This window comes from Lepisosteus oculatus, chromosome 29 (genome assembly GCF_040954835.1).
Source record: "Lepisosteus oculatus isolate fLepOcu1 chromosome 29, fLepOcu1.hap2, whole genome shotgun sequence".
In the NCBI taxonomy this organism is placed as follows: domain Eukaryota; kingdom Metazoa; phylum Chordata; class Actinopteri; order Semionotiformes; family Lepisosteidae; genus Lepisosteus; species Lepisosteus oculatus.
The window spans coordinates 5,395,794-5,409,339 of NC_090724.1; the positions used below are offsets into that span (position 1 = coordinate 5,395,794).

Below are 13,546 nucleotides of genomic sequence, written 5' to 3' on the forward strand. Positions count from 1 at the left end.
TTGCTTTTTTTTCTTTTTTCCACACCAGGGCCCTGGCGGACACAAGGCAGATGGGGAAGCTGACGAGAGAGCAGTTTTCCCTGGCCATGCACTTCATCCAGCAGAAAGTCAGCAAGGGGATCGAGCCCCCGCAGGTCCTGACCCCAGACATGATCCCTCCCTCCGAGAGGGGGACCCCCGTGTCCGTGAGTTTCACCCTCGGCATCTCCTCCTGACTTCTCCGGCCCGGGCTGCCACACGGTCTTTGTGAGACCTGCTCACAAAGCTTGAGTTTCAGAATATGCTTTAAAAAAAGAAAAGCGCTGCAGAAGTTTGTAGTGGAGCATAAGATTTCTAGCTCAGAGAGATGACAAAATAAGGTGTTGTTTGGGACATGGTCTGGTTGTTTTTTTACTTGGAGAAGTGCACTGAAGCCGAAAGCTTTATGAAGTCTTCTTGTATGGTGTTTTGATGAATCATGGTGCTTCTGCGAACGTTTCTGGACTGTATTCTTTTGAAGCGTTTATAGAACTCAAGAGCCAGAGCGCAAGCCTTTTCATTTGAAAAGTTTCAAATGAAAGGAACTAATTTATGGGAAGGATTTTTCTGTTCACTACAACTTCTGTGCTGCAACACATACATCTTGTTCAGATTATAGGAAGAGTGTGGTGGAACAAAATGTTGCTGCCTGTTCTTTCGTATCAGAGTTTTCCTGCCTTAATGCTTCTTTTCAATGCTTGTTCTGTATCACCTTTCTTTGTAGAGTCTTTCAGGGTATATAACTCCTGTTGGATCTGAAATGACTGCACTAACTGACATGCGCCGTGTGAGTAACCACTCGTAACTCATTTCCTTGACCTGTAACCCACACGTCCTCTCCACCTCCCGTTCATATCACTGTCTTGTTGAATCTTTTTGTTTTCTCTTTGTGTATATCCAAACAAAATATCCTCGACATTTTAAGGCTGACCCATTGTGAAAGAGTACAAACTGCTTTTGCTGAAGCACTGCCTTGAGTTCCCGCTTAATTTCTCCTAATGAAAGCATGTCTGTATTTGTCTCTATTCCTAAGCAGTCTGCAGGTAAATTTTTGCATGATTAAAAGCAGGCCCTTAAGCAGTTCCCTTCACCTTTTTTTCTTGATTACTCTGTTTTTATACCTACGAGAAGCAATGTTCATGCTCGTGTTAACACTTCGGCCTATTCAAGCACAGGTAGAGAGTAAGAGCTCTTGTTCTGTTTCTCAGCTGATCTGCAGCTGGTTCATGTTTGTTGATGATTACTTAATGGCATACCGAGCATTTTGTGTAATTTCAACCAGCACTCAATGCAGGTTCACAAATTGCTGGACCTGTAGGTTGTTGGATGTCCATTAAATTTGTGAGTAATTTTAGTTGACGTTTAGAGTAGTTTTCAGACTGATGGGCTCATAATTGGAAGATTCTTGGAAGTGTTATGAAGGTGGCTTTTGGTTGTAGGCTTGTGCAGTGTTAACAGGATTGTATACAATTATCTTTGAGTGCCAGAGAGAGAGAGAGAGAGAGATCTCACTTCTTCCACGCGGGGTCCCTGTTTAAGTCTGTCTGCTGTAATTGTCTGTGATGTTTTTCTTCTGGATGTTTGCATTGTGTGCGTGGAGGATTGTTCCTTCTAAGCATTCCTGTTCCTTCTTAAAGCAATGATTATTATTTTTCTTATAGGAATTGTTAGTTTTATTCGTGTCAGAGCTATTTCTAAACAAGAACTCGCCCTCTTAGGTTACAGAAAGTAGCAGTGAAAACTCTTCATGTGAGGGCAAGCAATGGTGATTCAAAAATCAGAACTATGTAGCGCCACCTTATTCAAGTCCATTTTTCAACTTACGATTCAAATAATATATTTGATGAAGTACAGGATTCATATGGATGTGTTTTTCCAATGCATTTCGTAATCTTAAACAATATTATTGCTTATTTTCACAATTCAGGAATTAAGGATATTTGAATAAACTGCAATCTTTTGGGCATATAGTGCCACCTGTTGGCAGTTTAAATTCAATATAGTGGTTATAGTGCTTTTTGTGTTAAGCTTCAATCACAGCACAGATTTTAAATGGATTTCTTTGCAACATCCATATGGAATATCTTGTGGTGGTAGCTGCTGCTCCTGTACAGTCTCGTTAAAGGTCCTTCAGTGTTTTCTTGAGCGTAGCAATAGAATGACAAACCAATACACAGAGCTGCAGTGAGCAATGCATTTAAAGGCAGTGTGTAAGTTGAAAGTGTATGCACCAAGAATCACATTTCTTTTTTCATTTTATTTTATTTTTAATGCTGCTGATGTTGCTATTGCAAACCTCTGTTAAACAGGCAATAATGTTCGAGTTCTGGGTATGTAATTATTGTGCACAAATGCTTTTGATGGTTTGCAAAAAAGACACGTGTTGTAAGTCTCGGAGGTGGAAAAGCATTTGTAAAACACTCGATGCTGTGAACGGTGCTTTGGTGTTCCTTTTTTTTTTCTCCCGTGAGGTGAAATTAAAAACAGTGAGAGAGAACGCTGGTGCTGTGGCATTACTCCCCCTCCTCTTGGCCTGCTCTTCCTGTTCCCTGTGTTGGAGTGTCAGTGTGTGGTACTGCGCCTGCTCTGTGCTGTGCTGCTCCGGGCGGTGTGTGACGGACTCCTGCAGTGCGCTGACCCGCTGACTGCGAACCCCTCTCGTCTTTTCACAGGACAGCACGAGCTCTGTCGGCTCTGGGGAATTCACTGGAATTAAAGAACTGGACGATATCAGTCAAGAAATCGCACAGCTGCAGAGGTAATTTCGAACGGAAGAGGTCTTCCATTCAAGAGAAGCCTTGTCTCCCAGTAGCGCAGTATGTCTTAGGTTAGGGTCAGGATGCTTGCCCCTTCGTCTTTCCGAAGCTGGAATGAGAATGTCATGAGATTTCACACAGGCGGATTTCTTTCATTTACTCCCCTGACAAACTTGTGAAATAAGATGAGACGTTTCCATTCTTTCACCAGATCTCTCTTTTGCAGGTTTTGTGTCATTTCTTTGGGAATTGGTACGTGTTGGGGGAAGATGTTTGACTGCAGTAACTTGTTTTTTTTTCTGTACTATACCTAATAATTTTCGGGGGGTATGGTAGATGTTCAGAGTATAGATTTCCCCACAAAAGAGGCAGAGACAATAGTCTCCTATTGCTCAGCACCCTCATTTTGGATTGGAACAGTGGCAGGGATGGTTAGCTCTTCGGTCCTGGATTCAATTCCAGTTGGGGGCAGCTGTCTGTGTGAAGTTTGCATACATTTTTATTTCTGTGTTGGCTCTGGTTTCATCCCATCTCCGGTATAACATGTACATGAGGTTTGATTGGCTACCCTAAACTGTTCCTTTCCAGGGAAGTTCATGCTTGAGGTGGGATGGATTGCAGTGTAATGTTTGTAGTACAGCTCGTGCTGCCTTTGTGAGAATGGAGAAATGTAATCGTTGGATATCATAGGCCGCTGAGTGGTCTTTTGAGGTTAATCTTGAGATGCATAGGAGCTTATCCCTCAATATGAATGTCTGCATGTTCAACTGCAGCTATAGGTGTTTGTGTATTTGGTCTCTGGTTTCTGTTGACTTAACTTGCATACTGAAAACACGTTTATCCTAGAGAGTAGAAAAGATTTATGTTGAATTAATAATGTGAATGCCAAACATATCAAATTCTGTGCAATTGTAGAAATGTGAATCTGTGAGTGTGGGCTATATTTTTAAATTAAATTAGAATACACTTGCAGTTTTTTGCTAAACACATCACTTAAAACATCTGTGGCCTGCTGTGGACAAGACGCTATAATTATATGTAAAGACTTGTACAGTACAATAAGGCTTGGCCTGTTGACATGTGTGGAATGCTTATTTCTGGGAGCATGTTGGTTATGCAGAGTAATTCTCTGCTCTTGGCCAGACAATTGTCAAGAATAAGACAAGTACATACTGTGGTTCCACTACAGATTTGTTTTTTCTAGAGAGATCATACTGTCGGAATGCCGGAATGGATAAACAGCTCGGTCGTAGTTCTTTGTATGATGCTGAGTTTGTAATTTTCCTTTGGAAGTTATTAAAAAATGTCTTAGAAAAAGTAATGATTAAACTGCAATTTAAAAAAAAAATATATACTGTAGGGCCATAGTTTTCATTGTCAATAGAAATAGCTTAGCTTTTCATCAGTTTTATGTTGAAAGTCTAGCCTTTCCAATCATGGAAGAACAAGCTTTTTTATCTGTCTGAAATACCAGTAGTCTTTATGTTGTAATATGTTAACATTTTCTTGTGCTTGAAAAATTCTGCGGGCCTATCATTTTCTCTAGAATGTTACGGAGAAAATATTGCTAAATTACAGCTGTATTGCAATATTAAGACTCCTAATATTTCTACCCAATTCAACACTTATTGAACACTTAAAGAGGAACTAATTATAAGTTTGATCTTCAACTAATTAAAAGTTTGGAAGACTTAAGGGAGTTTTTCATTTTGTCATTTTTTTCAGGTTTGGTTAAGAGGTCTTTGTACAGCCACTCTTAAAAGTAACATTCCTGTTAAAAATAGGCACAGTCATCGCTTAATCTTATTCTGTAATTGTACTTTCAAAATACAGTTTGTAAGGGAGAAAACATCAATTCACATGGGGCATTTTCCTTGAATGAAAAATTCATTGTAGCCTTTATTATGAGAATGATTTTAAACACAAAGACGTGAAAGAGTGAAATGGAAATGCATTTTACAAGATATTAGAGAAAAACACATTGGCGTTTTCCCTCTACAAGGTTTGATCTGCAGTTTATCAGCTTTAAATCAGTTTCTTAATGCACTTGACAATGAGCTCAAATGAATTCAGACTGCCTGATACTCAGTGAAAGAAGCAGCTGTTCAGCATAGCATCTCGGACTGGATGAAAAATGTACCTACACAAAAAATGTTGCTCTTATTTATGTAGAGTGACTGCAGAAACGCAGTTTTTTCTCCAGTTCCAGTTTAGCTCCCTCGTAAGACTGAACTGAAGATTGATCAGTGCCCTTCGGTCTCTTTTTTTGTGTGTTTTGGTAATGTTTTCTCTGTTAAACAATTTTAAGCAGATTGGCAGATTTCAGATGATTTGGCCTCCATTCGTGCTGTCATTAGCGAGACAGTCAGTAGGTGTCACTGTGGTGCAGTGCAGTTGGTACAATTGCTAAGGCCATCTTACAGTAGGGTAGTAGATTGCATATTGTGGGAACATATTGGTCATAAAATGCACACTTCAAAGGGAGAAAAGGGTACAAGTGAATTTTTCTGGTTTTAAATATCATATGGACACACTGCTCTCTATATTGATTTCTAAGTCTAATGGTTGTCTTCTGCTGAAATGACAATAAAACATTTCCCTTTCCTTTTCCGTGTGTATTTTATCAACCTGTCTCTTGTTTTCATCACTTTCTCTCTGTGCTGCCATAGCGCACTTGCTTTTACACACTGGAATACTCTCAGGTAATGCCTCCTCCGGGTTGTCACAGTATGATCGTCGATCTAAAAATGTAAATGCTGTTCTTGTTTAAATTAGGGAAAGGTTTTTTGGGGTGGGGTAGAAGGTAGTGTATGTCATTTCTGACTTAATTTTGTTCATTTGTTAAATGCAGGGAGAAGTATGTGCTGGAACAAGACATCAGGGACAAAGAGGACGCTATCAGACAGAAAACGAATGAGGTCCAGGTGAGGAAAATGGTTGAAGTTCCTTTTTGTTTTTATTGCTTCTTCCCAGGGATTGCAGCTACACCGTCTGATTCACTTCAAAATTCACAGGGAGCCAAGAATAAAAATGCACAAGCAGAATTGTTCAGGGTAGAGTATTTCCCATTGAGTATATGGAGACAGACATCCCTATTTTTTCTACAATGGTCAATGGGAATCAATTGGAATCGGCAGGACCAAACCCAAACCCTGGCTTCCTTCCAGAAACGGCTGAAGGAGATCTTTGCCTCAGTAAGCTGTTCGCTGACAATGGGCCGCATGGCCGCCTCTCATTGTAAACTTTGTCCTTCTGTAAGATGACAAAATTAAATCAGTAGCTTTGCAAGACTGAGATGAGCAAGCTTTTATAAAACTGACAATTTTACTGAGGTTATGCATCAGGAATATTTACTGCTTATTGGTAAATCTTTCTTTTAAAGAACCAGCTAACTGAAATTCCCCTCCCCTGTAATAGAAACATGCACACCCCTGCAGGGATTGGTGCCCATAGCACAGCATTCCCTCTCCGAAGGGCAACAGTCAAGAAAGCTTTGTTGGTAAATCATTGTGAATCATCTGCAGGGTTGAATTGGTCCATCTGTTCTCTGACTGTTTCATCTAATTCATCCGTTTCATCTCCCCCCCCCCCCCCCCCCCCCAATAATAGGGTAGTGGGGGAGATGTCCAGTTAAGCCTTAATATCCTCTTCCTCCTTCGTTCTGCTGTTTGGGATTTAAGGCCTGCACAGCATGCTGGTCTGTTACCTTGATGAGTTGGACTTAGGGGGGACCTGCCCTTATGTCTCTGCAAATTACCGACTTTTATTATGAATCATTAATCTATACATGGGCTACGAAGCACCTGTTATTACTACATTAAGTGTTAATGTAAGCTTTTCTTTATATGCTTGTTTGAAGTTTACAGTTAGCACATTATTCTCAGCAACTGTGATCAGTTGAAGTGGGGAAAAAAAACCCATGCACTCTTAGGGGTACGGTATTTTCATTTGGTCTTTTCAGGAAATGCAGAACGATCTGGACCGGGAGACCTGCAGTTTGCAGAAACTTGAATCTCAGAAGCAGGATGCCCAGGACCGGCTGGAGGAAATGGACCAACAGAAAGCCAAGCTGGAGGACATGCTGAACGACGTCAGGCAAAAGTGCCAGGAAGAGACCCAGATGGTGAGAGCTGCAATAGACCAGTTAGACTCTTGACAGTATTAGTTCTACTAATTTGCTTTTATGATATCTATATTTGAATAAATGTGTATTATAAACATTCAATTAAAGTTAATGAAAAGGTGTAAATTAAATGATTTAACATAATGCAACTACAAAGCGTAAATGAAGAGCTGAAGTTATTGCAGGCTTATAGGCTTCTAAATGGACCTATTGAGTAGTTCTGACTTAGTGTGAATAGTGCTCTTGTTTCACATCATTACCTGCACTTTGCTTATCCTTTCATGTTGGTCCTTTACCCACTTTTTGAGAGGAGGTGTGTTTGGGACTGTAAATGCCTGAGTCTTAGGATCCTTCAAGGAATGGCGGGACAAGGTCCCAGATCTGTAATCTGCTCGCAAGTGTGATGGACTGCACAGCCTCCTTTTGTTGTAACCTTTCTCGCGTTATTGTGCTCTAGATTTCCTCGTTGCAAACGCAGATCCACTCCCAGGAATCCGACTTGAAGAGCCAGGAGGAGGAGCTGAGCCGGGCCAAGACAGACCTGAACCGGCTGCAGCAAGAGGAGACGCAGCTGGAGCAGAGTATCCAGGCTGGGAAGGTCCAGCTGGAGACCATCATCAAATCACTCAAGTCCACACAAGAGGAGATCAACCAGGTAAATCAGTGCAGACAGGCCAGCCACAGACTGCCAGGATAATGAGACTTATTCTGCAACATGGCTGGTCATGGGTTCTTCCCTGCTTTTGTGTTTGTGTTTGTGTGTGCTGATAAGGATTTGAGGTATTCAGGGTAAGGCTGCAGTAATCAGTATTGCACTGATGATTCCGCATTGTACGCTGCAAGAATTTCCTAGACTGAAGGTGTACTTCCAACTTTGATCCTGTACATCCATATTCCTGGTTCTCTTCTGTTTTGCTCTGAGCCTGTAGCTTTTCTTTTCCATTGCAGGACATGGGAACAAGTTTAATTGAAATTTCATTTCCTTGCACTTTGTTTGTGTTCACATGCATGCTTCTGAAAGAAGAGGATGCAATAAGCTTCCACTTTGATGTGTATATCAGGCTGTTGCTTGAAGACACTTTTTTTAAAAATGTGTCAGCAATATGTTTCCTGCCTAACTTGGTGGAGATTCTTAATTGTCTGAAATATAGGAATGTTGCACAGGTTTGCAGCTGACATGCATGGTTTTGTTCAAATATTTTGCAGCCATAACAAGCATTAATGCCCCAAATCAGTTCAGATTCTCTTCTTGGGTTTAGAAAAGGTCATTACCGTTTGTGGTTCACAGATGAACCCCACCCCAAGCTACAATAGAAGTGTGAGCAGCGTGGTTTTGTATAATGAATACCAGGTATGCAGCCTCACTAACACAGGATGCCCTGAAATCAAGATAAGATTTAAAAAAAACAAGAAGAGAGATGTTTATGAAGAGTCAAGAAAGCAAATCGGTGCAGCCCTCATGTGCTATAGAAAGCATGAAAAGACCTTTGAAAGAGCTGAACTTGTTTTCTGGTCTTGAGGTTGATTGTGCTGTGTTAGTGAAACTCAAAAATGTGTTCTAGGAAGCTCACTAGGAACTGACATTATTACTCACCTTGTACTCACCTTAAGTGTCGGTTGCTTGTAGAAAAACCCTTTGGTCCGCTTTGGACAAACTTGTTTACTCCGTTTTTAAAGTACCTCCTCTCATTTGTAATTTTTCTTACTTAAGATCACTTTATTGGCCATATACAATTTCTTGCATTAGGATCTTGTCTTCTCGCATACCCCAGCTTGCTCTCCATGAGACACAGTGAGAGAAGCTTGGGGTCAGAGTGCAGGGTCAGCCATTTATACGGTGCCCCTGGAGCAGTTGGGGTTAAGGGCCTTGCTCAGGGGCCCAATGGAGTAGGATTCCTCTGCCAGCTGTGGGATGTGTACCGGCAACTGTCCAGCCACAGGCGCAGATCCTGAGCCACAGTGCCACCACTCTGCCCTTTTTTTTTAAGCTGGTCCAGGTTCAGTTACTAGACAGTAACAGTTTATCTTTGTCGGTGCCTTTGATAATTGTGGTTCCTTAGATCAGATCCCAGAACATTGCAAACATCCCAGCACCATGCAACTTAACGTTTCACATAATCAACAGGTGTGGCTCTGTAGCCTTAACTCCAGAACAGACACTTTTATTCAACATAGGGGGAAAAAACTATTGCATCTGTTTCTGACATTGCATGACATTTTTTAAATAAAAGAAGTTCAGGTTTAATTTACTGAAAATGCCAATAAATATAAAGAGCTGGCCCATACTACATTTTGAATTAAGTAGTGTTTTTGTCTAAATTTAATAAATACTGGTTTCTCTTTTAGAAAAAAGATACATCTTTACATCTTCTCTTGGAATGATTTTGTAGTAACACTAGCTGTCTTCAGAGGGCAACCTAACATAAAAAGAATGGTTTTGTAATAGCACAAACTGTCTTTAGAGGGCAACCTAACTTAAAAAGAATGGTTTTGTAATAGCACAAACTGTCTTTAGAGGGCAACCTAACTTAAAAAAAAGTGCAGAGAAAACTGGTGTACACATTGTGAGCTGTTTGCATCACAGGTTTCGCTTCCTTCTTCAAGGATGTGAAGAAGAACAGCTGTGAAATGAAAAATGGCTCATCACTGTCCAGCATGTGCTCCTCTCTCTGTGGCTTGGACTTGTTGTACATTTTGTGAATTTGAATAGCATTTCTAAGGTTTTTTTTTTTCCAGTAACGGATTTGATCTAAATATCAAAACGGAATGGCATTGGAAAACATGTAAGGGTTTTGTGATAAAGCCAGTTCTGTGATATAGTCCAAAACTAGTAGTGGCAGTAAAAAACAACAACATTTAATTAAAAGAATAATAACCGATTACAGTAGTACAGTCACCTTTCTGCAGATCAGCTCCCCCCCCCAGCATGATGAGATGACATTCTCGGCATCGCAGTTAACCCCTGGTTTGCTTCTCTCGCGGTGGGCAGGGTGTGTCAGTTTCCTTTGAGAGATTTCACAGCACAACCTCCGCGTTTCTCATCAGGCCCAGCGACCTCCTGATTAATTTTAAGCCCTTCTGTGCAGCCAAATCAGCGCTTGGATCTGATCCATCCATGCCGGTAAACTTAGTTTAGAAGCTGGGCCCCACACAAAGCATGCCGAGCAGGGGCAGCAGACTGAGCTGTGGAATGCCAAGGTGTATGTTGCATTGCAGAAGCTCACATTGCTGTGACCAAAGCTGGGTAAGAGATTACAAGCTGAAGGAAAGCATCTAGTCTGTGCTGTTCAGCACATTTTTTAAGCTTTCCGCTTCTGCTGCACACCAGTGCAATGACATTTTTCTGCGGTTATTTTTCTGTACGGTGCTAGGAAAGCCTGTGTCGGAAGCTTTGCAAGCTAAATGAAGAGCCCCAATGCTATGACAAGGGAAAAAGATATACATGTTGATAAATTTTAGTCCTGCCCAAGTGAGGTTTCATTCTCTTTCTGAAGGCGTGAGGGACAGAGGTGTGTCTTGAGTCAGGGTGGGGAAAAACTACAGCTCCCACAGTTCCCCCCTCCATCACCTCCCACTGTAGTTAAGGTCAGAGGTCAAGGGATGCATTTAAAAGTGGAAGGTATAGAGGCATTTGCTGTCCTGTGGCCAAGAGTGTCCCATGGCCGCTGAGTGACCGCTAAGGGACAAGGCTAAGAGGGAGAAAATCAGTGTCAGTGTGTGGTTATGAGTCACGGGGAGAGGCTGAGAAATCCCCTTTCTTATGAAACCTATAACTTGGTCAAGTGTTTATAAATGAATACCCATTCCAACTACAAGACTAAAGGGTGACTAAAACATGCTGGATTACAGGTCTCCTGGCTCGTGGCTGGCCACCTCTGGGCTTGAGATTTTAAATTTGAAGTTTTAATTGCGCACACCTGCAATCTCTATATAGAGTAAAAATACAGTAATTCAAGTCAAGTTCGTTTTAAACCAGCTCAAGTTATGGAGTAGTGAGCACACTGCTGGGAACTGCTCGAATACCGTCCTCGCCGACACCTTGCTACCCCAGTCTTCAGAGTTTCCTCCTTTTGGAATCGGCGTCGTTTTCCCAGAAATCTCTCGTTCCGCCGTTGGCACCGCTCCCCGTCTTGGCTTGTACCCTGAAACGTTCCCCCACTGTTGCCGTGTCTTAGGCCCGGAGTAAGCTGTCCCAGATCCAGGACAGCCAGCAGGAGATGGCGAAGAGTATCGAGCAGTACAACAACGCCCTTAACGGGACCCACGGCGGGAGCATGACGAACCTGGCGGACATGAGCGAGGGTTTCCCGGAGAAGGAGAACGGAGGCTTCGGGGCCATGGTGAGCGCGAGTCTGTACCGTCTGGTGGGGCGGAGCGGGACATTTACACGGCCGTGTTCTGTGTCATCCTGTGGGTTGGACTTGCATTGCAGACGGAAGTAACTTTCGTCCCGGCCCGCCGGACACTTACACAGCAGTGTTCACAGGATAATATACAGTATAATATATAATATACAGTGCGGGCGCAAGTCCCTTTTTGTCCGGCGTATTCGTGCCGAAGGCAGTGTTAAAAACGTGTTTGGTAACATCCCCTGTTGTCATCACCGCAGCCCAATCCTCTTCGTGTTTGGTTTATGTTGCGTTATGGCGCGGATGCAGCAGCTGTTGTCTTTTTCTTTTCTAGTAAAACTGTCCTGCCGTCTTTTTAACCCACTTCACTCGGCACGGAATCTGAAGACAGAAGTCTGAAGGGGTAGTTTAGGGTTTTCCACTCAAGTGACAGGGTGAACTGTAACAAGGGGGGTTTACTGCTTGGCTAGTTAAAGAGTTTGGTGTCCAGTACCTTGCAAAATCTGCCGAGGATGATTTGAACTTTAAGTAGAAGAGAATTGCTTGTGAAAGAGCACTTGCTCTTATTGCAAGGGCGAGCTACCATTTCCGACATTAATCATGAGTCTTTTTCATTTTGCAGCCTTTCCCTTTTGGGTTGTTCCTACTGCAATCTCATTGCTTCTGCCCACAGAGATCAAAGAACATAGTGGAAGATTGTGAAGGCTTCCTACATTTTGTAAAAATAACAGAATGCAGGTTGCAAACATAGAAGGAAGGAAATCCAACATTTGGTCACAAGCTTCTTTTTAGCTTTGATCTAATTCAGATGAGTCAAGGTTGATGTAAAATACTATTTTTTCCACCAAAGACGTCACCAAAGACTTATTTTTAATTTATCTGCTGAGTAAACGCAATGAAGACGGGACTCAGATGAAAACCCTTTGTTTTGCAGGAGGATCCTTTTAAAGCGAAGACGTCGGCGTTCAACAGCAATGCCCAGGAGCTGCAGGCTGACCCCTTCCAATCGGAGGACCCTTTCAAAACAGACCCTTTTAAAGGTGCAGATCCTTTTAAAGGCAGTAAGTACGCTTTAATAACCACAGCAGCTGCAGGGATCCTCCGTGCCCTCCAGGGGGAGACTTTCCAATGTCCTGCCCAGCCTCCCACTCGCTTACAGGTCGTCATCCTCTTTTTTTTTTGTTTGTTTGTTTTCAAGCTGTCCCCCTCCTGCCTTCTCCCTGAGTTTCCTGCCCTCCCCCCTCACTCTGATGTCCCTTGATGTCATTGCTCACTCCAGTCCTGGCTGCTGCTGCTGCTCTCCTGGCCTGCTGAGTTGCACCTCGCCTCCCTCCTCAGTCTTGCGCACACTCCAGTGTTTTCCATTTTTTCCCTAAGCTCCGGACCTCGGCGACCCCTTGTGTGCTTTCACCCGCTTGCACGAAACGGGCCGTTCCGTGAAACCGGCTCGGCCCAGCGGGCTTTTTAATCGCTGCCGGACTCCTCTGGGCCGCTCGGAGGCAGGTTGCTGCTGTGGCAGCGCTGTGCCTAGCAGTTGGGTTGAGGTGGATGAAAGCATTACAGCCCAGTTCCCAATAAAGTAGCATCCCTCTCTCTTCCGTGCTCTTCCCAGTTTGCTTCAGATATACAGTCAAATGTGCCCTAGGACTTTTTCTGAAGATCTGTTCAATTTTTCCATCTACTGTACTTAAAAAAAATATATATATTTTTATGTTAGCTTTTACATTACAGAATGTGTTTTTAAGCTTTAGGTTAGCTAACCTACTGGAATGAGATCTTGAACATTTCACATTGAAGCATGCTTTAATTCATTTATAGTGCAATGTCTGGCACTCCCATCCCATCCCAAGATCCAGCTGGCCTGAAAAAGTAACTGATATTTCCCCCTCCCCCCCGACTTCGCTTTTCTTCGTTAGGTGACCCCTTCCTAAACGATCCCTTTGCAAAGCAGCCGCCTGTTGCCACAGGTATTGAGAGTTAATATTTTTAAAAAGATAAATACGAATACTTACTGCAGTAAGACTTCATTAAAATAGTGGGGACTTAAGAGGGACATTAGTTTGTTATTCAGTTCCCCGCCAGGGAGCTGTACAGTTCGTGAGATCCAAGATCATTAGCTAATTGCTGTTGCAAAATCGACTGGCTTTCTAAATTGGATCTTAAGCATTTCCAGTGTGTCCCAGCACTATTCTCCACTTGCTCAATAAAGACTGTCTGTACACTGTAAAATCAGATGCTCCCTCTGTGTTGTTGGGTTTCTCTACAAGCCACGTATTCTTAAATTGTGCCTATATTAACCA

General features: G+C 42.5%; 1 protein-coding gene across 7 annotated transcripts in view; it reads left to right on the forward strand.

Moving 5' to 3' along the window:
* Positions 1 to 13,546, forward strand: part of eps15l1a (epidermal growth factor receptor pathway substrate 15-like 1a) — a 46,235-nt gene that overhangs the window by 12,669 nt on the left and 20,020 nt on the right. For 4 of the 7 annotated variants that reach the window (XM_015365547.2, XM_015365542.2, XM_015365546.2 and 1 more), the window contains exons 11-20: positions 29 to 185; positions 743 to 805; positions 2,328 to 2,348; positions 2,691 to 2,776; positions 5,444 to 5,476; positions 5,626 to 5,698; positions 6,736 to 6,897; positions 7,355 to 7,552; positions 11,073 to 11,237; positions 12,181 to 12,307. In XM_015365547.2, coding sequence (XP_015221033.2) covers positions 29 to 185; positions 743 to 805; positions 2,328 to 2,348; positions 2,691 to 2,776; positions 5,444 to 5,476; positions 5,626 to 5,698; positions 6,736 to 6,897; positions 7,355 to 7,552; positions 11,073 to 11,237; positions 12,181 to 12,307 — 1,085 coding nt within the window. The remainder of the gene's footprint in view (positions 1 to 28; positions 186 to 742; positions 806 to 2,327; positions 2,349 to 2,690; positions 2,777 to 5,443; positions 5,477 to 5,625; positions 5,699 to 6,735; positions 6,898 to 7,354; positions 7,553 to 11,072; positions 11,238 to 12,180; positions 12,308 to 13,546) is intronic. The other 3 variants (XM_069186148.1, XM_069186149.1, XM_015365549.2) reach the window with 3 other exon arrangements.